At 42.7% G+C, this 23,192-nt stretch overlaps 1 protein-coding gene across 2 annotated transcripts in view; it reads left to right on the top strand.

Moving 5' to 3' along the window:
- The first annotated feature begins 298 nt into the window (after positions 1-298).
- Positions 299-23,192, top strand: part of LOC116398349 (myosin-9-like) — a 25,031-nt gene continuing 2,137 nt past the window's right edge. The window contains exons 1-42 of one of the 2 annotated variants that reach the window (XM_031874575.1): positions 299-447; positions 4,481-4,671; positions 4,857-4,997; positions 5,127-5,283; positions 5,592-5,619; positions 6,135-6,228; positions 6,641-6,661; positions 7,811-7,903; positions 8,208-8,271; positions 8,671-8,769; positions 9,055-9,198; positions 9,949-10,044; positions 10,182-10,258; positions 10,489-10,683; positions 11,078-11,251; positions 11,457-11,630; positions 12,153-12,267; positions 12,670-12,860; positions 13,230-13,351; positions 13,633-13,702; positions 13,798-13,958; positions 14,080-14,188; positions 14,607-14,738; positions 14,914-15,120; positions 15,216-15,353; positions 15,513-15,636; positions 15,984-16,155; positions 16,298-16,510; positions 16,706-16,850; positions 17,344-17,550; positions 17,708-17,812; positions 18,507-18,659; positions 18,913-19,161; positions 19,505-19,717; positions 19,858-20,070; positions 20,194-20,355; positions 20,538-20,666; positions 21,333-21,421; positions 21,559-21,682; positions 22,065-22,273; positions 22,508-22,616; positions 22,781-22,953. In XM_031874575.1, the coding sequence (XP_031730435.1) occupies positions 4,486-4,671; positions 4,857-4,997; positions 5,127-5,283; positions 5,592-5,619; positions 6,135-6,228; positions 6,641-6,661; positions 7,811-7,903; positions 8,208-8,271; positions 8,671-8,769; positions 9,055-9,198; positions 9,949-10,044; positions 10,182-10,258; positions 10,489-10,683; positions 11,078-11,251; positions 11,457-11,630; positions 12,153-12,267; positions 12,670-12,860; positions 13,230-13,351; positions 13,633-13,702; positions 13,798-13,958; positions 14,080-14,188; positions 14,607-14,738; positions 14,914-15,120; positions 15,216-15,353; positions 15,513-15,636; positions 15,984-16,155; positions 16,298-16,510; positions 16,706-16,850; positions 17,344-17,550; positions 17,708-17,812; positions 18,507-18,659; positions 18,913-19,161; positions 19,505-19,717; positions 19,858-20,070; positions 20,194-20,355; positions 20,538-20,666; positions 21,333-21,421; positions 21,559-21,682; positions 22,065-22,273; positions 22,508-22,616; positions 22,781-22,953 (5,777 nt within the window). In that variant the 5' untranslated portion in view covers positions 299-447; positions 4,481-4,485. The remainder of the gene's footprint in view (positions 448-4,480; positions 4,672-4,856; positions 4,998-5,126; positions 5,284-5,591; positions 5,620-6,134; positions 6,229-6,640; positions 6,662-7,810; positions 7,904-8,207; positions 8,272-8,670; positions 8,770-9,054; positions 9,199-9,948; positions 10,045-10,181; positions 10,259-10,488; positions 10,684-11,077; positions 11,252-11,456; positions 11,631-12,152; positions 12,268-12,669; positions 12,861-13,229; positions 13,352-13,632; positions 13,703-13,797; positions 13,959-14,079; positions 14,189-14,606; positions 14,739-14,913; positions 15,121-15,215; positions 15,354-15,512; positions 15,637-15,983; positions 16,156-16,297; positions 16,511-16,705; positions 16,851-17,343; positions 17,551-17,707; positions 17,813-18,506; positions 18,660-18,912; positions 19,162-19,504; positions 19,718-19,857; positions 20,071-20,193; positions 20,356-20,537; positions 20,667-21,332; positions 21,422-21,558; positions 21,683-22,064; positions 22,274-22,507; positions 22,617-22,780; positions 22,954-23,192) is intronic. The other variant, XM_031874576.1, reaches the window with a different exon arrangement.

The following is a 23,192-nucleotide window of genomic DNA, read 5'->3' as shown; positions in this document are numbered from 1 at the left end:
CTGCCTTCAGTACATCCAGGAAAACATCTAACGAAGTGATGAGAATAGTTTTTCTATTCCATAAATGTATCCAAATGAATGAATCACAAATGCACAACTTGCCCCATCTTGAGCTGACGTAAAGTAGCATCTGCACCGCGAAAACAATGCATCAACTTTTTGATTCGGAGGCACTTTGCAGCGACAACTCATACCTCCAGGTTTTCATGTGGAGCTATTGAACGCACCACAGACCGCGGGGGGCGGGGCGTTTTAATTTACCTGCAAATAAACCTGGGCGGATTAAAGAGCAGCTGGACCACATGAGAGCGTCGAGACGCGGCGGATGACAGAGACGAGGCTTCTTGTTTAGTGGACAAAGTGTCTTTCAAAGGGACTTTGCTGCTGCAAACACGGACAGGAACAGACGACCCGAGCTCACGCACAGTGCCTGCCATTGAAAACCAGGTGTGTTCTCATTATTGTTAATATTACAGACAGCTGAGTGGTATTAACTGTGTCTTCTTCAGCATATGGGCGTTCTTGTGTGCACTAACATTTTGAGCAGCATACATTTAGTTTAGATAGTTTTTAGTTCAAGGAAAACGAGTAGAAATGTTTTTTGTTTAAAATCTGCCCAGGTGTTTTCATCAGGCGACACAGATGAGCCATTTAAACCCGCGCATGCTCAGTTATCACCTGGTTGTCTCCGAATATTGATTTATTTGTGTTATATGTTATGCGATGGGCTATTTAAACATTTCTATGGTGCTTTTGCTGAGTCAAGGCTGCTGTGACATGAACCCACAGCTGACAGTCACTTCTCTTTATGACGCTCACAAGACAAACAGCCACCAGTATAATCAGTAACATCAAATAGTAATGTTTTCATAAGGAATATACAAGGTACATGCATATCACTTTCCAATCAAACAGGTGGCTAAACCCGGTTTAATTGTAAAGTAAAGGTGAAATGAATGCTGTTGGGTTTATTTTACCTGTATAAACACACCTTTTTAATCTTAAATTGTAGGACTGGTAGCATGTTTAATTTAATTATTTTACCAGGAAATAATGATAATCATACGAACAGTGACGCAATCCAACTTGACAGGGAAAACCAGGATGTTGTATGAAAATTCCTGTTTTGATCTCATGTATTCTGTGTTGACTTTCATCTGTCATATTGACCTAGTTTGGGTCCTGCAGTGCACTTTTGTTTGTAAGGTGAGCCCTGAGATGATCTTTCACAAAACTAACTGCACACACCCTGCTGCTGCTGCCGCCGCTGTGTCTCCGCCTCGGGATACAAAATTGACATGCAGTCACAAAAGAGGACTTGGCTTTGTGTTGAGGAGGAGGAGTTATGTCTGACAAGATGGCTCTAGCTAAGGGCATGTTTCTACTCATGACTTGCTGTAAAAAAACAGTTTGCAAAATGTAGTCTTCCTCTTTTGGTTCAGCCCGGAAATGAGACAGCTCTACCACAATTCCTCATTCCTCATCACCTTTTTTTTTTTTTTTTTTTTTTTTTTTTTTTTTTTTTTTTTTTTTTTTTCTCTTCAGCGTGCACACAGAGCTTCTATCTACCAATCCACCTCAAAATCATCTCGTCGTTCACTTTGACTAATCCCTAATGTGTCAGTGCCACAACATTGTCACCCCACAGGCCTTGGTACCGGCTGCAGATGGCCTGGGCTTGTGCTCTCTCCGTTGGGCAAGCGCCACGGAAGCCCGGATAAAGTGTGGTTTGACTGGCAGCCAAGAACAGGAGAGAGCAGGAGTCTGGAGACGCTGTTGCCGACGTGCACGATAAGAACACAGGAGAGGCGGATTAAACAGGCTCACGCAGACAATTGGAGCGCTGAGGTTAACTAGGTGATTCTGTCTCCAGACGTAGTTTCGATTGTCTTTACATGAAACCCTCCCAGTCAGACACTAAGACTAACTTCCTCATCCTGAGCTTTTTGGGTTGTAGTGGATACTCTGAATGACGACAATCGATACAGAAGGGTGGCCGTGAAGATTGAAGCGGTTTGTCTCGTCATATTGAACCACATAGTGTCAGACTGTGCAGAGGCAGAGTTTGTGTAACTTCCTGAGGAAGTTAGCCCATGGATAGCTTTAGCAGTGAAGCCACATGCATGTGAATGTCACAAGTCCTCTGTGTGGGTTATTTGCGTTAATGGTTTTTCAGTATTGATGGTGCATTCAGGACACGGTATAGTTGCTGTAAATACGTGAATGCTCTTAGTTTTGTCTGAGCTCTGCTGCAGTTTTGGTGCTGCGTGAAAGAACCAGAAGAAATGCGACTGCGTTCCTCGTCGTCCTCCCCCACTGATGTTCAAGAGTCTGAGCACTTAATGAACTTAAGAGGGACACGAATGACACCCTGCACACTGATCCCTTTATCCCTCGCTCTATAAACTCACATGCTCAGCTGTTTCTGTCATCATCCATCCTCTACCTGCTGTACAAACATTCATATATAACATTTCTATTTGTATAAATATCACCTTTTGATTGAGAAGAGAAGTCTTTACTTGGTTTTAACTTGCAGTCACTTCCTTTGGGAATAGTTGTTGTGAAGGGGTCTAAGGATAGAGGGTGTACAGGTTAAAAGATTTGGTCGGACCCTCTTGAAAATGAGATGATGCAAGGGGACGATCTCATAAATACGAAATCTGTTCAACTAGTTGGTGAAGGCAGAATGGAGGTAATGGACTATCTTTTTGATGGTATCTTCCTTTTTTTTTTTTTTTATTCCTTTTTTCTTATTCAGGGTGTGGTTGGTGAAGAATAACATTTCCGTTTTTGTCCAGACTTGCTCATGACATTCCTCCCTTGTCGCTCTTGACTGCAGTGCATCCCTCCGCCGACCTCCACCAGCACTTTTACATAACTCTCACTGCTAGAGGCTTTAAATGCTCAGAGCCAGCCTCACTCTCCTGATGCCGAATATGTAATATCTGCACATTTATTACCTGTGGCTCTAGAGAGAGGGTTGTGGATAATGAGGAGTGGGAGAAGGAGTCGGGAATGTGTGGAATTCTGTGTTTTAGTGAGCTGGTGAGGAAGGAATGTGGGTCAGACAGGTAATGGAGGACGGACAGGTAGAAATGTGGACAGCGGGTGTCTCACTGTAGAGATCAGTAATGAGTTACTAATTATGTGGACTGTGTTGAGACTCGAGTCATGAATAAACTCGCAAGGAAACTAAACAAGTTTGTTTGAACTAAACATTTGGATTGCTACAGTGACTGTTTACCATCCTCCCTACATTTGTCTGTATTCATGCACAGGTAGGGTTATAAGTCATAGGTATAGATGTTGCATTGTCGTAATAAAACAGTGAAACAGCTGCGGTGGTTGTAGTAATGTGCCCAAACCTGTGTTATTCCTCTTGTTACCTTCTGACAGAGCATTTCATGGCCTTGAAGAGTTCACGTCTGCTCTCACACATACCAGTTAAAATGTGTTTGATACGTTATAGTGACAGCCTGAAGTCATTCTAGTGCTAGACTCAACTCGGACGTTGAATGACACACGATGAGTGGCGGTTTCAGTTGCATGACAAGCAGCCTTTGTGGTTTAAAGACGGTGTGCTTTACTTCTTGCTTTGTACATTGTTGCATGAGACATTGAAAAGTTGTTTTGTCTACCCGGATGTCATTTGAGGCCAGGCAAAATGTTCTCAATATTGAGTACAATACAACGTCAACACTATAGAGAAGTTTAGATATTCCAATTGTATATAAAAATAGATATACCTTTTTTGTTTTGGTTTTTATCCGATTTCAAAAGTATAGAAATGACAGAATATGAGTGGAGAGAGGGCGGGCCTCCATTCCATGATGGAGTGTTTGTCTGCAACAAAATACATAAGTAATCGACAGTAATGATTGCCTGCTGGTGTCACTGGTTTAAAAGAACACCTGAATCCTGATTCTTCATGAAACGATGACTGAGTTATGACCATATGAATTGATCATGACTCTTTTGCACCATTTTGTTAGTTTAGTACCATGAAACTTTGTAGGAACGCAAAATTCAACACTTTAGGTTGTCTATGTTGAGGCCTGTTGGCCACACCTATAAGAATATTGGCAACAAATTACTACAAAATGAATTCCCAGTTCATCTTTGTTTTAGGTGCAAAATTTGGAAACTCGCATCCTACATGACAATGCTGGTTGATTGGGATGGGAGCGCTGTCATTTCCATGTTTTTATGGATTCATTAATTAAATGTGTTGGTGATGTTGTGAAAAAAATTGTTGAACAAAGAATGCAAAATGGTAGAGAATCTGAAATGGCCGTGGCATAAACTGATGGCCCACTTCCACTCCGTCATATCAAAAATATTTAGTTCACATGGGGAAGCCATCTACACTAAAGCAATAATGATCACAGTGAAATATCTTTTATTTGACTTCCCAAGGTCAGACTCTACACAAATGGCTTCATGTTGGTTTGAAATGTTTTCTTGCTCTGTCCTAAAGCTACCATGACGGACGCAGACAAGTTCCTCTATGGGGACCGCAGTGGGGGGAGTGCCCCTCTGGCCCAGGCCGACTGGGCCACCAAGAAGCTGGTGTGGGTCCCCTCTGAGAAGCTGGGCTTCGAGCCCGGCTCTGTCAAGGAGGAGCAGGGAGAGGAGTGCATGGTGGAGCTGACCGACTCTGGCAAGAAGGTGAAAGTGGATAATTTCTATTTTCGAAATTTGTTTGTTTCTTTTAATTTGTTGACGACCGGCAAAGAGCCAGCATTTTCATTTCACCATCGATGTCAAAATGTACTTTTAACAAACGTGTTTCCGCAGTCGTGGTCTGGTTTAGGTCGTCCTTCTGACAGCTGTCTTGTCTCTGTAAATCTCAGGTGAAGGTAAACAAGGATGACATCCAGAAGATGAACCCACCCAAGTTCAGCAAGGCGGAGGACATGGCGGAGCTCACCTGCCTGAACGAGGCCTCGGTGCTGCACAACCTCAAGGAGAGATACTACTCTGGGCTCATCTATGTGAGTTTGGGTGGACACGCATGTTTGTATATATCCTCATGCAACGGGTCTCCTCGTAGTGGCAGATGTTTATTTAAGTGGTTGCATTCACACTCCTCTCTCACACTAACTAACTTCTGTGTTACCCAGACGTACTCTGGTCTCTTCTGTGTGGTGGTCAACCCATATAAGTACCTGCCCATCTACTCCGAGGACATAGTGAACATGTACAAGGGCAAGAAGAGACACGAGATGCCCCCTCACATCTACGCCATCACAGACACGGCCTACAGGAGCATGATGCAGGGTAACAGAGTTTAAGAGAAAACAGTGTGTCAGCTACAGTACAAATAAGCCCCAGGGTGCCTCTTTGACCGTAGGGTGAAAACTCAGATTTTTAATTCACAATGATGTAAACAACGAAAAACAAATCCTCACATTAGAGTAGCTGGATCCAGAGAATCTATTCATCAGTGTATTAATCAACTCAACATGGCTCGCATGCCACAGAAACTGAAGAGTTAAACAATCGCATGTCGTATTATTACTGGGCGTCACTTCAGCTGCCATGGTTTTGTCTGTAATGTCATGACTTTTCCTCTCTCTTCCTCTCAGATCGTGAGGACCAGTCCATCCTCTGCACGTAAGTCACTCTGTCCTCTTGGCATCTTCACAACAGCTTTGTTTAGAAAAGTGAACAGCATTTTTTTTTTTTTTTCCTTGATTCCTTTTTTGCACCGATTCCTACAGATGCCTGTTGGTTGTAGGATCAAGCTTGAATTTAGTTTTCCTTCAAGACCTGAACAAAACAATCTCACCTTTAGCTTAATTTAGTGGCTTTTTATCACATGATTATCAGCAGATTACATTTGCCAAGTTGTCATTGAATTGTAGATGTTAAAGTTATCAGTGTTTTATGAGCACTTGCTGATTTTCTCACCCGTGTTTGGTAAAAGAAATATGTTCGAAGTTCGTTCTTGACCTTGGAAGCAGTTTTCTTGTTTTGTATTTATATCGGCTATGAGGAAAAAAGTCGTTTTTATTGCAAACCATGTCTTTGTTCTTGTGTAATGCGTCTCTTTTAATGCCTGCTCATAATGTTCAGTGTGCTAACTTCTCTGATGCATATTCTGTGTCTACATCTTTCTGTCTCTACAGTGGGGAATCGGGAGCAGGGAAAACAGAAAATACCAAGAAAGTCATTCAGTATCTCGCCCATGTTGCCTCATCTTTCAAGTCCAAGAAAGAGCAGGTCAGTAAAAACGTAACCGTTTCTTTTTCGTTCCCTCTTCCTGACTCTGTCCTGATGGTTCGTCTGAAGGATCTGGATGGAAACCCCCTTTATCTTTCCTCTCCTCCCTGTTCTTCCCCTGATATCCATGTGGGTCCATCTCTGTGAAGCAGTCTACCTGATAGCGACGACTGTGCATTCCTCTTTCAGGCCTCGACATGCCTGCCTCACCACCTCAGAGTAAAAGTGGAACAGAATGAATGTGTCTGCTTGTACTCTTTATATGGAGGTTGTTTCACAAGAAATGTTAGATGTATCACTACTTCGTGGTGCAGCAGGTGACACCAGGTTTCCTCTGCAGATATGTAATGTGTGTGCGCTGAAGTTGGTATGAAATATGTTGAACTCTGTCCTTTTTTCACCTCTTCTCTAGGGCAATGCAGTTTTATCACATGTGAGTTCATCTCTCTGACTCCATATGCATGGTGTCTGACTCCTTATGCACTTCTCTACTAACGGGAAACGTTGTTTTGTCTGGGTTTTGGAGGAAATGCATTAAAATATTACTTGAACATAGCCCACTCTAAATAAAGAAACTATTCCTTTTTAGACATGGACATTACACAAAGAACCTTTACCTATTATGTAATGTACCAGGTTTATGCAAATTGTTGTTCTTCCCCCCCCCCCCCCCATAATCCCGTCCCTAGGCAGGTACATGGGACATTTTTGCAGCTGCTTAGCATACTGCCTGGAAATGTAGGAAACAGCTAGCCCCTTAAAACCCAATTTGACATTTAACACTTTGTGTTTTGTGCCATTATCATTGGACAGAAGCAGGCCAGCAATTCTCCCCTGGTTTCAGTCTTTATGCTAAGCTAACTAGCTGTTGGCTTTAGCTTCATATTTAGCATATGGATATGAAAGTGGTATCAATGTTATCATCATATCTCATAAGTTTGTTGTAAAATGCAAACCCAAGTTTTCCATCCACTATAAATAGTCTGGTGTGGGTTTAGAGGATGAAGAGACCTGTCTGCTCGACGTCAACACAGCAGAGTAGTTGAGCAGTAAACTTATCTGAGGTTTGTCCCATATTCTGAAATGCACCTCGTCTGTGTGCCTCTAGTTTTAAAGCCGTATTGGCTGACAGCTTTTTTTATTCTCAATATGGTCAGTCCCGATTTCATCATTATGCAGTAGTTTGTATCTGTGAAGGTTGTTTGGGGTGATCTTGGCTAACCGGCTTGTTTGTGCCTGCATGGACAGGGATGGTTTTACAAGAGTTTATTTTAAATTTTTTTTATTTATCTTTGCTTGAGTGGGCTTGCTGGTATGCATGTTGGAATGTGCAGGATTCAGTATGTGCTTGTGGGTGGTTGATTGGGCAATGACAACATCCTCTGAGGTAGTTGCTTTTAAAACGCAGCCTGAAATGTTTGTTTTTAGAAGCCATTGCAGGCTCCAAGTAAATGCCGTGTGTGGGTTTTTTTTTTTTTTTTTGTTTTTTGTTTAAGCTGTGCTTGTCTGACTAATTTGCAGCTTAGAGTCATGATAAATAAGTTATTGCTTATAATTTCTGACACTGTGTCCTCTCCGTCAGGGGGAACTAGAGAAACAACTGCTGCAAGCAAACCCCATCCTGGAGGCCTTCGGCAACGCAAAGACCGTCAAGAATGACAACTCTTCAAGATTTGTAAGAAAACGAATCGAAGCCCCTGAGAACTTAATTGCTTTCTGAATAACATAACGTTCATGTCAAATAAGCACCGCTCCAAATAAACAGCATTAGATATTATTAGGTTTGAGTTGAACACCCCGCCCACTTCAACCAGTGAGAAGGGCACAGACAAAATGTGCACAAATCTTTGAAACTTTGGCAGACTATTTTGTGTTCATGTAGAGAAGCTGACTGTGAAAATAGGTCCTTTTTTTTTTAAAAAATGTTTTTCATTTTAGTACTGCATATCAAAGTTATTTAAACTTGTTTTCTTTTGTAGGGAAAATTCATCAGGATCAACTTTGATGTCAACGGATACATTGTTGGAGCCAACATTGAAACTTGCATCCTTTTTAAAAATATGCTACTTGCAGGATTAACCTGTTAGGTGGCCCAAGTGCAAATAAGAGATTCCCTCAACCCATATGTGATAGAAACCAGGGGCACAGAGCCTTGACATCATTTTAGACGGATAATGTCAGTAAATTCCAGTAAGATAGACTTGTGAATCCTCTACAAGACAGGGCCACCAGGTGGGGTAAAAGTGCAGCTGCAAGAGCAACCTTAGGTCCTGTAAGTCTCAGTTTTTTTTAATTGTCCTTTAGTGCATATTTCCAAACAAGTTTAGAAATGAATCTCATTATTACTAAACATTTGGGTTGATCCAGTTTTGCTTCTATACATTTAAAGATGCTGTTGTCTTGCTGCGTTTGCATGATTGTCCTTGACTGAAATGTTACTAGATCTGCTGGAGAAGTCTCGGGCCGTCCGACAAGCTAAAGACGAGAGGAGCTTCCACATCTTTTACTACATGCTCAGTGGAGCGGGGGACAAGCTGCGCTGTGAGACATGTTATTACAACGGGAATCTGTCCAACTGGGATACGTTTAATGAACCTGTTCAGGAGCGGTACATTTATTAAGCAACTTATAGAGATGCATGGGAAGTAGCTGATTTAGTCGACCAATATTCAAAACTGAGCTTCTCAGTTCAGTTATTAGTGTCTGTAATACAATGGGGCTGAAGTTGTATGGATTCCAGACATATAAACACTTACGGCCAGATATCTCTCAGCTTAAAATGGTCAATTGTTCATAAATGGTTCTCTCCCCTTTTTCACTGTCTAGCTGAGTTGTGTCTGGAGGATTACAGCAAGTACCGTTTCCTGTCCAATGGAAACGTGACGATACCTGGCCAGCAGGACACGGACATGTTCACTGAGACCATGGACGCCTTTCAGATCATGAGCGTCCCAGAAGAGGAAAGAATTGGTACCTAATCATATATATATATATTTTTTTTTTTTTCAAACTTGTTTATAGGGCTGTGACTAAGGATTTATTTCATTATCAATCCAAGGTTCCCTGTGGAGTATTGGTGGGTGCCCGGTTTGTTTAGCTCATGCAAAAGGACGCATATGCGCACACGCACGCTCGCAAAGGTGACGCGATGCACATTCCCGTCAATGGTTTCATACCTTTCCACTGACCTACAGATGGCTGTAATGCTCCAGCAATGTGCCAGCAAAGACTGGGAAGAAGACTGCAAGCTAGTAAACATGGACGCAAACAATGCAGAATTTGAAATACTTATAAAAAGAAAAACCTATGCTAAGCTGATTTTATTTTTTTGAGGAAGAAAATGCATTTGACACATTTGTTGGAGCTTGAGGAAACGCACACTCCTCTCATTTGAGAATGTGGTACCAGCAAATGTCAGCATTTTTACTCGTCAAAAAACCGCTGGTTAATTTTCCATTGATTAATCAACTAATTGCTGCAGCTTATTTATATAAGTGGATGTTTTAAATACTAGTAAGATTGTGTTTATTTCTAACAACTTCAGTGACATTCCTGTATGCAAAACAGAACGAAAGGTTTTGCTTTATCTGTCAACTTTTAAAGTTTGTTTTAAAATATCTTAATGTACAGAATGAGTTTTTGGTAGGGTGAGATCATCAAACGTGTGAAAGCGATTCTTTCCTCTGCAGCACACAATGACCTCGTCTGTCTGTCTGTCAGGTCTGCTGAAGGTGGTGTCGGCCGTGCTGCAGTTGGGGAACATGAGCTTCAAGAAAGAGCGTCACTCTGACCAGGCCTCTATGCCCGACGACACTGGTACGCTCATTTACACAGACGCACCACCATCATCATTTCCTCGGCGCATGCTGTCTGTCGCATTTTCTCAAACCTTCCCAATTCATCAAATATCCACCTTCACGTCCTCCAATGTGACCCCCATGTTTCACCCCCAGCTGCCCAGAAAGTGTGTCACCTGCTGAGTATCAATGTGACCGACTTCACACGAGCCATCCTGTCTCCCAGAATCAAGGTCTGCATGGCAATGGAAACATGATTGTGTCTTTGCTTGATGCAAATTTCCACCTTTTTTTTGTCTGTCAGTTTGTGGATGCAATGTCGGGACATTTTTTCTTTTGTTTGAAAATGGTGTAAAATTAGTTTCTTCATCCAAATTAAATGAAAGCGATTTTGTCAATTGTCTGCTTATTTTTATGATTATGACTTTAGTACTGCAGGATGACAGAGTATTTGTTTTTGCAGGTTGGCAGGGACTATGTCCAGAAGGCACAGACCCAGGAGCAGGCTGAGTTTGCTATCGAGGCTCTGGCCAAAGCCTCTTATGAGAGGATGTTCCGCTGGCTGGTCTTGAGGATCAATAAGGCCCTGGACAAGACCAAGAGACAGGGAGCCTCCTTCATTGGCATCCTTGATATTGCTGGATTTGAGATCTTTGAGGTGAGCTGTTCAGGGCTTGACGGATTGATAGTTATGCATCGTAACTCTAGTTCTGTGAGAGCACTCTGATGGGGCTCAGCCACTCTGTTTGCGTCAGCAATACAGGAGCCGGTTTAATGCTGCATGCTATAGAGTGTTGTCAAAGTTTAATTTGATTAAAAGATGTGGGTTTAATTCACAAGCAGAAGTCGATACCAAATTCCTCATAGAAATGAATGGGCAACAGGCAGACCTGTGGGGTTGTCCTGTGTTGGTCTTTAACAGTGTCCCTGTAACACCATATGATGAAGTCTGCAGCCCCGTCACTCTCCAGGCGTAGAGGGCTTCTGACGAAAGTTGCAGATTTTTAATTATCTGACGTTCGAGTAATATTTTCTCTTATTCTCTCTTGCAGTTGAACTCATTTGAGCAGATGTGTATCAACTACACCAATGAGAAGCTGCAGCAGCTCTTCAACCACACCATGTTCATCCTGGAGCAGGAAGAGTACCAGAGGGAGGGCATCGAGTGGAGCTTCATCGACTTCGGCCTCGACCTGCAGCCCTGCATCGACCTCATTGAAAAACATGTGAGAAGTCTCCCAGTTATTATTCCTCCTCAAGACTTGTACAGATAACACGGACAGTACTTCTCTCCCCCGGAAGTAACACTTGAGATGAAGGTTACGAGCCTTTTTCTGCAGAAGTCACTGACTAAACACAAACTGAGGCATGTGATTATTTGAACTGCAGACTGACTTGACGTGCGTTTGTTTCTTCCTCTGTTTATCACAGGCCAGCCCTCCAGGCATCCTGGCTCTGCTGGATGAAGAGTGCTGGTTCCCTAAAGCCACAGACAAGAGCTTTGTGGAGAAAGTGGTTCAGGAGCAGGGGACAAACCCAAAGTTCCAGAAACCCAAGAAACTCAAGGACGACGCCGATTTCTGTATTATACACTATGCTGGAAAGGTCAATGATAGTTTATATTGTTGGGTTTGTTAAAGTGATTTATTATTGGTGGACTAACATGACTGTAGTATTTTGATTTTTGTAGTTGGTGGAGGAAGATAATATTTTAGCTACTTTATAACCTATTGGGTTGTTTGATCTAGAAAGAACCATATTTTATTAAGTGATCATATACTTTTATTTGAACAATCTCAATCTGCAGTTGAACTAGTATTTACATCTGTCGTATAAATATGTATTGGAGTAAAAAGTACATTATTTCCCTCTTAGTATAAAGTAGCAGCAGCTGAAAATAGTACTTGTTCTCGTAGTTGCTTTCAACCACTAGATGGCTGCAACATATTTCTCTGGCTCAATTCTGAGTACACAAATTAAAGCCACTGGTGACACACCATAGACATTTGATTTGTAAATTAAGTCAATGCCATTTAAAAACGCTGTGCTTCAGTAACTCAAAGTAACGAGGATCTGGTAACCTCAACTTTGCCGTCTTTTATTTTAAACATGTCTCCTCTGGTGCAGGTTGACTACAAAGCAGACGCGTGGCTGATGAAGAACATGGACCCTCTGAATGAGTGTGTGGCCACTTTGTTCAACCAGTCTACAGAGAAATTTACTGCTGAGCTGTGGAAGGACAGTAAGTAACTCGATTCATCCAAAATCACGCAGCGCTTACTGCTGTGCGCTACTGTTGATGCTGAAATTATTAGAGATGCAACATTTGATGCCTGTTGAAGGTCCATGACTGGAACATCTTAGGCATTTCCAACAAACTTGGTGCATTTGTGAATTTTTATTTTTCTACACAAGTGTGCATTGGACGAGACCTAGTTTGGATCTGTCGCGTTAAAATAACCCTCAATTAATTTGTCAGTAATATATAAATGCTGAGATGCACCAATAGTAGAAGTAGGTTTTCAAATATGTCTTTGTGCCTTCTGGTGTTGTCAAAATATGTTCATTATGAGAAATGATTTTCGTTTCAGCATCATAAAGTACACTGACAACCTTGTTTTCCACCTTGTTTGTGTCCTGGCAGTGGACCGTATCGTCGGCCTGGATAAGGTGGCAGGAATGTCTGACTCGATTCACGGAGCATCCAGAACCCGTAAGGGCATGTTCCGCACTGTGGGCCAGCTGTACAAGGAGCAGCTGAGTAACCTCATGGCCACACTCAGGAACACCAACCCGAACTTCGTCCGCTGCATCATCCCCAACCACGAGAAGAAGGTACAGAACAAGCGCTCGTGGTACAAGTGAAGGAACATTCAATATAATGAACTACCAATGTGCGCTGGCATACCGGTGCTAATTCAACTGTAGCAAAGAAGAAAAGAACTAGAGATTAATGCTGGGGAAAAGTCTTCTGCTTCACTTGACATGTGGGGATCCACCAGTTCTCATTAAAGTCCTGACACATTCTGTATTGGACAAGATGGTTTTGTTAATGCAGCCCGATGTCACAGATTTGTACAACGTATATTAGTCGCTCAATTTAGATGAGGAAAAAAAAACTTGTAATCATAAAATATTTTTTCAGTTTGACGAAACATAATAGTCTGAAAATAGAAAGGCAGTGATGCTTTGTTTCTTCTTCAGGCTGGTAAACTGGAGCCTCACCTGGTTCTGGAACAGCTGAGGTGTAATGGAGTCCTAGAGGGGATTCGCATCTGCAGACAGGGCTTCCCCAACCGTATTGTCTTCCAGGAGTTCAGACAAAGGTGACAAACACAACCCATACCTGACAAACATTTAACTATATATTTTACACACCCAATTAAAAACCCAGTCGTGGTCTAAACTTCAAGTTCTCAAGTAGGACAAACATGAAAAATGAAGACTAAAAAAGAGAGAATTCACAGACGTACATCCACAACAGTGAATGTGCCTTTAACTACATGACTACAAAAGGCCTAAAGTAAAAAACAATAGACACCATTTATTCTAAAAACAACTCCTTCAAACTACTTGAGTAATTTAATTCTGCTCGTCTGTCTCTCAGGTATGAAATCCTCACTCCAAATGCCATCCCAAAGGGCTTTATGGATGGCAAGCAAGCCTGTGTGCTCATGGTAAGAACAATAAATCAGAAAAGAAATGGCTCATTGTTCTCCATTTCAAGGTTTTGGACTCGTCACTGAGTGTCTTCATGTCTTCTTCATGTCAGATCAAAGCTCTGGAGCTGGACCCAAACCTGTTCCGCGTCGGTCAAAGTAAAGTGTTCTTCAGAGCCGGAGTCCTGGCTCACCTGGAGGAGGAGAGGGACATAAAGATCACTGATGTGATCATCAGCTTCCAGGCCTTCTGCAGAGGATATGTGGCTCGCAAGTATGAAGGATTAACACTGAACATATTTGATCAAGAAACATATTTGCATAGTTGAATGAATAAATGGAACAGAACACATTTCTAGACAAGATGGAAAATATGTTATTGTTTTTGACTTCAGAGCCTTTACCAAGAGGCAGCAGCAGCTGACGGCCATGAAGGTTATCCAGAGGAACTGTGTTGCTTACCTGAAACTCAGGAACTGGCAGTGGTGGAGGCTTTTCACCAAGGTAAGAGATTAATGACACTGCTCGTCACTGGACCGCGTCATCTATCTAAAAGAAGATTGTTGGCAGACAGGTCCCAAGTCGAGTTGCAAGCCCTCATTTCCGCAACTCTGCTCCAACTTGGATCCAAATCTGAATTCTTCAGCTTTGGGTATAGATTTGTAGATTTTTAGACTACATACTTTGACATAATTTGTGAGCTATTGACATCTAAATAAGGCATATATTGATGACTCACCTTTTATTGTACTGTAGTTGCACTTATAGTAACTAAGAAAATGCTAATTTAATTATTTTTACACTTTTTATAAAGATTTCCGCTCACCGTCTTCAGTTTCTCACGAGAGTGCCATTTCATCCACCCTAAAAAACATCTCCATTGCTCTATTGTTTTTTTTTTTTTTTTTTTTTTTTCTTCCAGGTGAAACCTCTGCTGCAAGTGACTCGGCAGGAAGAGGAGATGCTGGCCAAAGAAGAGGAACTGGACAAAGTGAGGGAGAGACAAGAGCAGGCTCAGCAGCAGCTTCAAGAATTTGAGTCTAAGCAGCAACAGGTAGGAGTCTCCATGAAGACACTGGTGGGAGCTTAAGCTATGGTCAGCCTTATTTTAAATGTGTTCAAGTGGCTTAGTTAATTAGTGGATCTTCATTAGTCACGAGTATTCAGAATGATGCAGCACCGAGATGTGATTATCCAAGTCTCACTTTCCTTTGACTCCCTGCTGCCAGCTGAATGCTGAGAAGTTGGCTCTTCAAGAGCAGCTCCAGGCAGAGACGGAGCTGTGTGCGGAGGCTGAGGAGATGAGATCCCGCCTGTCCACCAGGAAGCAAGAGCTGGAGGAGATCTTGCATGACCTGGAGTCTCGCCTGGAGGAGGAAGAAGAGAGGGCCACCCAGCTGCACACCGAGAGAAAAAAGATGCAGCAGAACATCACGGTCAGTTGAGTCCTGCGGGATACACAATGTGAGATGTGATGGGAGGCGGGGGGACTGAAAAATGCTTAAATATTGCAAATTGTTTGTTCATCCAGGACCTGGAGCAGCAGCTGGATGAGGAGGAAGCAGCCAGACAGAAACTCCAGATGGAGAAGCTCACCACGGACGCCAAGCTGAAGAAGCTAGATGAGGATGTCATGGTGCTGGACGACCAGAACAACAAGCTCATCAAGGTTTCGTACAACGTGTTAACGTAGCCCACACACTCAGCATTCACCAGACAAATGCTGCTTAAATAAACACAACCATTACACCTGGGGCAATGAGTCATTTCTTTATTCTCTTTTTTTTTTTTTTTTTTTTCTTTTTTTTTTTTTTATATATAACCTCAGGAGAAGAAACAGATGGAGGAGAGGATCTCTGAGTTCACCACCAACCTGACTGAGGAGGAAGAGAAGTCCAAGAGCCTGCAGAAACTCAAGAATAAACATGAAGCCATGATCACAGATTTGGAGGGCAAGTATCCGTTGTTTCATATAAGATTCTTAATTATTTGCATTGATTGAAATTCATTTTTATTTCATTTGTTTAAAAAAAATATATAACATCACACTCCCATTTTATGAAGCCATGGAGAGGAAAAAGCACTTCGCCCAAACAATATGAGGGATATGTGAACACAATTGAGGTCTCTTAATGTAGCCCATTGCAGAGGTTGATTTCCCAAAAAAAGCAGAGGCGGTCTACTTCATTTACATGTCGCTACTGTGTATTTTCTATTAAATATATATATTTTTTCTCTCAATTGTTTGGGTGTCGCGAGAGTAAACGTCAAATTTGTGTTTCTGTCTTCTCGCACACAGATCGTCTAAGAAAAGAGGAAAAGGTGCGTCAGGAGTTGGAGAAGAACCGTCGTAAACTTGAAGGAGACTCTAGTGAGCTCAATGACCATGTGGGAGACTTGCAGGCTCAGATTGATGAACTCCGAGCTCAGCTGGCTAAGAAGGAGGAGGAACTCCTCGCTGCACTGTCCAGGTTCAAGAAAAATAAATTTTTTTTTTTTCTTTTTTTTTTTATTAACTTAAAGCTTTAGTGCAGTGAATGTTCTTGGAAGTGAGAACTAACACATGGAGTACCTGTTTGTCAATCTCATCCCTTCTCTCTATCTCACCTTCAGGATCGAGGAGGAGGCTGCAGCCAAGAACATGGCCCAGAAGAAGATTAGGGAGCTGGAGGCTCAGATCTCAGAGCTGCAGGAGGATCTGGAGCTGGAGAGGCAGGCGCGGGCCAAGGCTGAGAAACAACGCAGGGACCTGGGAGAGGAGCTGGAGGCCCTCAAGACTGAACTGGAGGACACTTTGGACTCCACCGCAGCACAGCAGGAGCTGAGGTAACGGTCAAAACTACGTAGACTTACTGCCAGAAGTGTGTTTTAAAAGTGTTAGATGGACAGATCGAAGTTTTCATGTGGAAGACTCTGAGGGCAACATGAGTGCGCAAAGATTTATACATTTTATTTGTTTCGCTTCTGTTCTCTCCTCACTTCTCATTGTTTCTAATTCACTTCCTCATTCTGTCTCTGCAGGTCCAAGCGGGAGGTGGAGGTCACCCATCTGAAGAAGAATCTGGACGAAGAGGCCAAGATCCACGAGCAGCAGATGGCTGACATGAGACAAAAACACAACCAGGCATTTGAAGAGCTCAATGAACAGCTGGAACAGGCCAAGAGGGTAATTGCAATCTTATTTATGTAGCGCGGTTCATTACAGGTAAACTCAAAGTACTCTACATTTAAAGGCAGAATGTTAAAATACTGCATAGACATAAACCTAACATTTTAAAGACTGCAGTGAGATCAAGCAATACTAGAATCAAAGTTCTCTGCGAGTCAGTTTATCTTAAGGCCATTGAATACTCTTAGAGCTGTTTTGCTGTTGGAGATATACACACACACCAATCTGGTTTCAGAGCCACATTATATCTCCAATTTTTTATTTAACAGTATTTTGTTCAGAAAAGGAAGATTATAAATGACCACTCTGCACAGAGCCTTTAATAGCATTTTCAATGTTCTTTATAAAGCAATGAAAGACAGATTTGAACAGTTTGGTAGGGATGGAATCAGAAGAACAGGTGCAAGAATGAACTGGGTGGTCAATAGAGGATGCTTAACGAACATATGAATAACAACAATTGCATGCTTCATGTGTGCTGCTCCTGCAGAACAAGGTGTCTGTGGACAAAGCCAAGCATGCTCTGGAGAGCGAGTGGAATGAGTTGCAGATCGAGATGCAGACTCTGACACAAGGCAAAGGAGACTCTGAACAACGTCGCAAGAAGGCCGAAGCCCAGGTCCAAGAACTGCAGATCAAATTCAGCGAAAGTGAACGACACAGGCAGGAGGTGGCCGAGAAGATGGGCAAGATGCAGGTACAGTATTTCAAGGGCGGAGAACTGAGTGAATGGCAAGTAAAGGAAGAGTAGGTGGCAGAAAGGAGGATAGTTTGTGATGATATTTCTGTTGGTATGGGTTGAGTGGCTAATTATGTTGTGTCCATTATTAATTTTCTTTCCTTCTGGCGTCTAGTTGGAGGTAGACAATGTCAACAGCCTCCTGAGTGAAGCAGACAACAAGAACATCAAATCCAGCAAAGACCTTTCTTCTACCGTGTCTCAGCTGCAGGATACACAGGTACAAATGCATGTTTATTGTGTCAAATGCACTCTTGTCTGAAACAAGAAGTCGATTAAGCAATTTTAATAAATCTTCATTTTTTTAAGCAAAAATTTAAGTATTTTCCTGTTCAAGCTTGTCCACTGTGAGGATTTGCTGCTTTTCTCTATTTCATAACATTGTAAATACAATGTTTGGGTTTTGAACTGTTTTTATCGACCAAGCCATGATTGGAGAAAACGATCTTTTTGCAGCTCTAATCTCTTACAGTATCTATTTACCCCATGTGTTTTCTGTATATGGACATGCAGTATTTGCGTACAAGCAACACAGTATCTGCCACACATCTTAGCAACATGTTTGCATCACCCACTCATCAAACGTTTTAAGATTCAGTGTGACTCCCTTTTACCAAGGATATTTATATCCCCAATGTCCGTAAATCTACTAAGAAATTCTAGAAAAAAGATGCTCCTTGATCTTATGTCTTCACTGTTCTAGTGTAATCTAGTGATAGTTTCTGTATGTTCATGATGACTCTTCAAACAGGAACTGTCGAGAGCTAATTCAGCATGACTTTTAATAGTGCAAATTGACCACGATGTGAACAAATGCATGCAAAAAACTAGAAACAAAACTTGACTTTATTAAAGGGGTTTTTAGCATGTTTTTTTTTTCTGATGTTTTGCCTTTTTTCTTCTCTTGCTTCCAGGAGTTGCTCCAAGAGGAGACTCGTCAGAAGCTCGCCCTCTCCACCCACCTGAGGCAGCTGGAGGACGAACAGAACAACCTGCGTGAGATGCTGGAGGAAGAGGAAGAGGGCAAGAAGGTCGTAGAGAAACAGATCACCGCTCTGCAGACCCAGGTCGGTGCACGGTGTCACGCTCTATCTGTGCACTTAAACACATCGCACTCAACAGCAGTTTTTGAAATTGTACTGTGTTCTCAGATCTTTATCGTTCAAGAGAGTTGATTTCAGACTGGCCTCAAATCAGTGATGGAGAAGGACATCCTCCCTTCCGTAGCCTTGATTCAGGAGTCCAGTGTCTCTGAACTTTCACATATTTTTCTTATTGTCCTTCTAATGCCCTGCCCTCTCCTTTCTTTCACGTCTTCAGCTGGCAGACTTGAAGAAGAAGCTGGAAAATGAGACCTTGTCCCTGGAGGGGGCAGAGGAGGGCCGCAAGCGATCACAGAGGGAGTTGGAAGGCGTAATGCAGCAGCTGGAGGAGAAGACGGCAGCTTACGACAAACTGGACAAGACAAAAACCCGTTTACAGCAGGAGCTGGATGACCTCTTAGTGGACCAGGACCACCTGAGGCAGATCGTCTCCAGCCTGGAGAAGAAGCAGAGGAAGTTTGACCAGGTATCATGTCAACAGTGTATTTTGTGCACAGAGCAAAAACAAGTAATAATTCAGCAACAGGCTGCATATTTTTCTTTTGACAGTTGAAAGGGTTAGGTTGAGCTGTTTAAGACGACTGCATAAAACTTTGCAGATAAAAGCAAAACTCAAGCAACGGATATAATTGTACAACCGCAATAAGTGTCATCAGATTATATAGAAAACGTGGGATCATTATCCTCAAATAGTTTTGAATGTACTGTTCACATCACCACAAACTGTCACCTTTATTCAAGAGTGTTTAGTTTAAAAAAAAAAAATGTTTTTAGTGTGCTGTAACTACCTCTCCTGGTCTCTTTCCTAGATGCTGGCCGAAGAGAAAACAATTTCTACTCAGTATGCAGAGGAGCGTGACAAGGCCGAGGCTGAGGCCAGGGAGAAGGAAACGCGAGCACTGACACTGGCCCGCGAGTTGGAGACCATGTCGGACCTTAAAGACGAGCTGGACCGCACCAATAAGCTGCTCAAAGCTGAGATGGAAGACTTGGTCTCCTCAAAGGATGATGTTGGCAAGAGTGTAAGGGGAAAAAAACGCTACTTGTAACTTTTGGTGCACGGAGAGCTGGAATTAATTTTTCGCTAAAGAGGTCATATCATTGGCAGCATTGACCCTCTTCACTAAACGCTGATTGTGTAACAATGCAACCTCGTCTGCAGGTTCACGAGCTGGAGAGGTCAAAGCGTGCCATGGACCAGCAGATGGAAGAGATGAGAGTTCAGCTGGAGGAGCTGGAGGACGAGCTGCAGGCCACGGAGGATGCCAAACTGCGTCTGGAGGTCAACATGCAGGCCATGAAGGCCCAGTTTGACCGAGACCTGCAGGCCAGAGACGAGCAGGGAGAGGAGAGGAGGAAACAGCTGGTTAAACAGGTACGAAACAATACTCTGACTTTTTCCCACAAAGCTCTACACGGTTGTATTACATTTCTGCATAAGAAAATGTTAGTTTTACTGACTAAATTGAAAATCAAAATGATTTTTCCTGTCCTTCAGGTGCGTGAGATGGAGGTGGAGCTGGAAGATGAACGCAAGCAGCGTTCTCAGGCCCTCTCATCCAAGAAGAAACTGGAGCTGGACCTGGGAGAGCTCGAGCTCCAGATCGATGCTGCCAACAAGGGCCGTGATGAGGCTCTAAAACAACTGAAAAAACTCCAGGTGATATAGGCCTCCAATGTGCTCACACATGAGCAAACAAATTGCCAAAATGAGATTGGCTTTGCTCATAACTCATAATTGAATCGCTAGTTTAACTGAGAAATTAACATAAACGGACATAAAGACAAATGAAAACAAAACAAATTTGAGCCTTTGTGTCTAACCGCATATCTACTCCCTAGGTTCTAATGAAAGAGCAAATGAGAGAGCTGGAAGAGCTGCGTTTGTCCAGAGACGAAGCTGTCAACGGAGCCAAGGAGACAGAGAGGAAGCTCAAGGCCATGGAGACAGACGCCCTGCACTTCCAGGAGGTATGAAAGTAATAATTGGACACCTGGATAAACGGACATCATTTAATATTAGCATATGAGAACTTTGTTAGTGCACTGGCTTCAAGATTCAAGGTTGTTTTTATTGCCTCCTGAGGGGGAACACTTTTTGGATTAAATAGAATAACAAAAGACACTTTACATTACAGTTGGACGCTTTTATCCAAAGCGACTTACAATAAGTGTATTCAAGAGAACTACTAGTCACCAGAAGTCATAAGTGCATCTCCTTTTTTTTAAACATGCGTCTAAGAGCATAAACCAGAGCATCGGTGCAAAAACAAACTACTACGAATACAATAAGTGCTAGGTGGAAGGCTCTGGGTAGTACTTCTTGAAGAGGTGAGTTTTCAGCCTGCGCCGAAAGTAGGGCAGCGACTCTGCTGTCCTGAAGTCAGTGGGGAGTTCATTCCACCACTGTGGGGCCAGGACAGAAAAAAGCCGTGACCGGGTTGATCGGCACTTGAGTAAATAAATGTGGGCATTGGAACGCTGGCTTTATTCAGTACAGTGGAATGTGATTGTTTTAACTTGTTTTTTGCTGTCCACTGTATAGAGTCTAACTAGCTCAAATTGCTTCCAGGTAACTGTTCCAACTGTTTAGTATCAAGCTTTGAAGTATACATTTGTGTTTTCTGCTTCCTGCAGGAGCTGGCTACTGCCGAGAGAGTGAAGAGACAGGTTCAGAGCGAGAGAGATGAGCTCCAGGAAGAGATTAGCAGCACCAACGCCAAGAAGTATGAACCAAAACATAGTATTTCAATAAAAACATATAAAATGCACCGAAGAATATAGATGCATGTGCATCCAAATTTCACAGCAACAAAGGAAATTTGTCTATTTACTGTCGCTCCTCTTCCTCACTCGTTTCCAGTTTGCTGCTGGCAGATGAGAAGAGGAGGCTGGAGACTCGTATCACCCAGCTGGAGGAGGAGCTGGAGGAAGAGCAGCTCAACACCGAGATGGTCAACGATCGTATGAAGAGAAGCACACTGCAGGTACAGACACGCAGCATCGCAGATATGTTCATTTTGTTTGCGAGTAGGAGAAAACATTTAGTGTTCAGTGTTAAAGGAAGGAATGTCTTTACACTCGGAGGGGGGTAGAGCTTGTTGGCAGATCAATCCTCAATTTGCTCCTCTGGCGCTTCACAGCAGCCCACTGCTCCTAAATACCTACTTTTTTATTTTTTATTTCTAGCATCAGTAATGACACCACGCCTGAACATAAACATTTTTTTATATCGGGATTAAATCCTTTGCAAATGTCTGAAGTTATTGTCAGCTGGACTTGGAGAGTTGCGGCAAAGAAACACCGTGGTTAGCGATTTTTAAAGGAATACCCAGGGTGACTGATGTCTTTGCATGTTTCTGACTTTAGACCGAGCAGCTGACCACGGAGCTGGCCGAAGAACGCAGCAGCTCCCTGCGGCTGGAGGGGGCTCGCTCCCAGCTGGATCGCCAGACTAAGGAGCTGAAACTGAAGCTGCAGGAGCTCGAGGGAGCCATCAAGTCCAAGTATAAATCCTCCATCACCTCCCTGGAGGCCAAGATCGCTATGCTGGAGGAACAGCTCGACATAGAGTCAAAGTGAGTGCCAGTGGAATGGACACTTTGCAATACCATCCCATTTTTATTTTGACTGGTTTCTCTACTGACCACAACAGTTGTCAGTTGTTTTTTGGTGTTACAAAAAAATACCTGGGTCCTAAAAGTTTCAGTAATTGTGTCCGCGTACTCGTGATTTAGTACAGACTGATATATAGTGAATTAATCAAAAAAAGCTTTGTACTGCGTCCTCACTGCTTTTCCTACTCAATTCAGGGAGCGCCAGCAGGCCTCCAGGTTGACCAGGCGCACAGAGAAGAAGCTGAAAGAGGTGTTGCTACAGGTCGAAGACGAGAGGCGCAACACAGACCAATACAAAGACCAGGTAACTTATCGCTAATCTCCCTTTTTAGATTGTTGAAGGGAGGACAGAGGAGTCCTGTTGCGTAGTTTGTTCCTGACTCGAATCCTTGCTGATGTGCTTGTAATGTCTTTGGCACTTGTTCCTCTATTGGTGCTCTCCTCACGAAATGAACCCCGTCTCTGCAGGCGGAGAAGACTAACAGCCGAATGCGTCAGCTGAAGCGTCAGCTAGAGGAGGCAGAGGAGGAGGTGACGCGATCCAACGCCCAACGTAGAAAGCTGCAGAGGGAGGTGGATGATGCCACTGAATCGGCAGACACGATGAACCGGGAAGTCAGCTCTCTGAAGAGCAAGCTCAGGTAGAGGCGCCTATAACATTTTTTTTGAGTTCTTTTTTTATGTGTCAATACATTCATCATTAAAACATTCACTCATTCCATTGCCCCAGCACACGCATGCATCCTCTCAACTTGCCATTAATGTCAATATTCCATCATAATTTCAGTTCACATAAAAAAATATATCTTTCTATAGAGATAACGCTGCCTCTATTTTTTTTTTTTTTTTTTTTTTTTTTTTTTTTTTTTTTTTTTTTTTT

Source organism: Anarrhichthys ocellatus, unplaced genomic scaffold (assembly GCF_004355925.1).
Source record: "Anarrhichthys ocellatus isolate YVR2014 unplaced genomic scaffold, GSC_Weel_1.0 scaffold83, whole genome shotgun sequence".
Classification (NCBI taxonomy): Eukaryota; Metazoa; Chordata; class Actinopteri; order Perciformes; family Anarhichadidae; genus Anarrhichthys; species Anarrhichthys ocellatus.
This window is presented reverse-complemented; position numbering and strand designations above follow the sequence as displayed.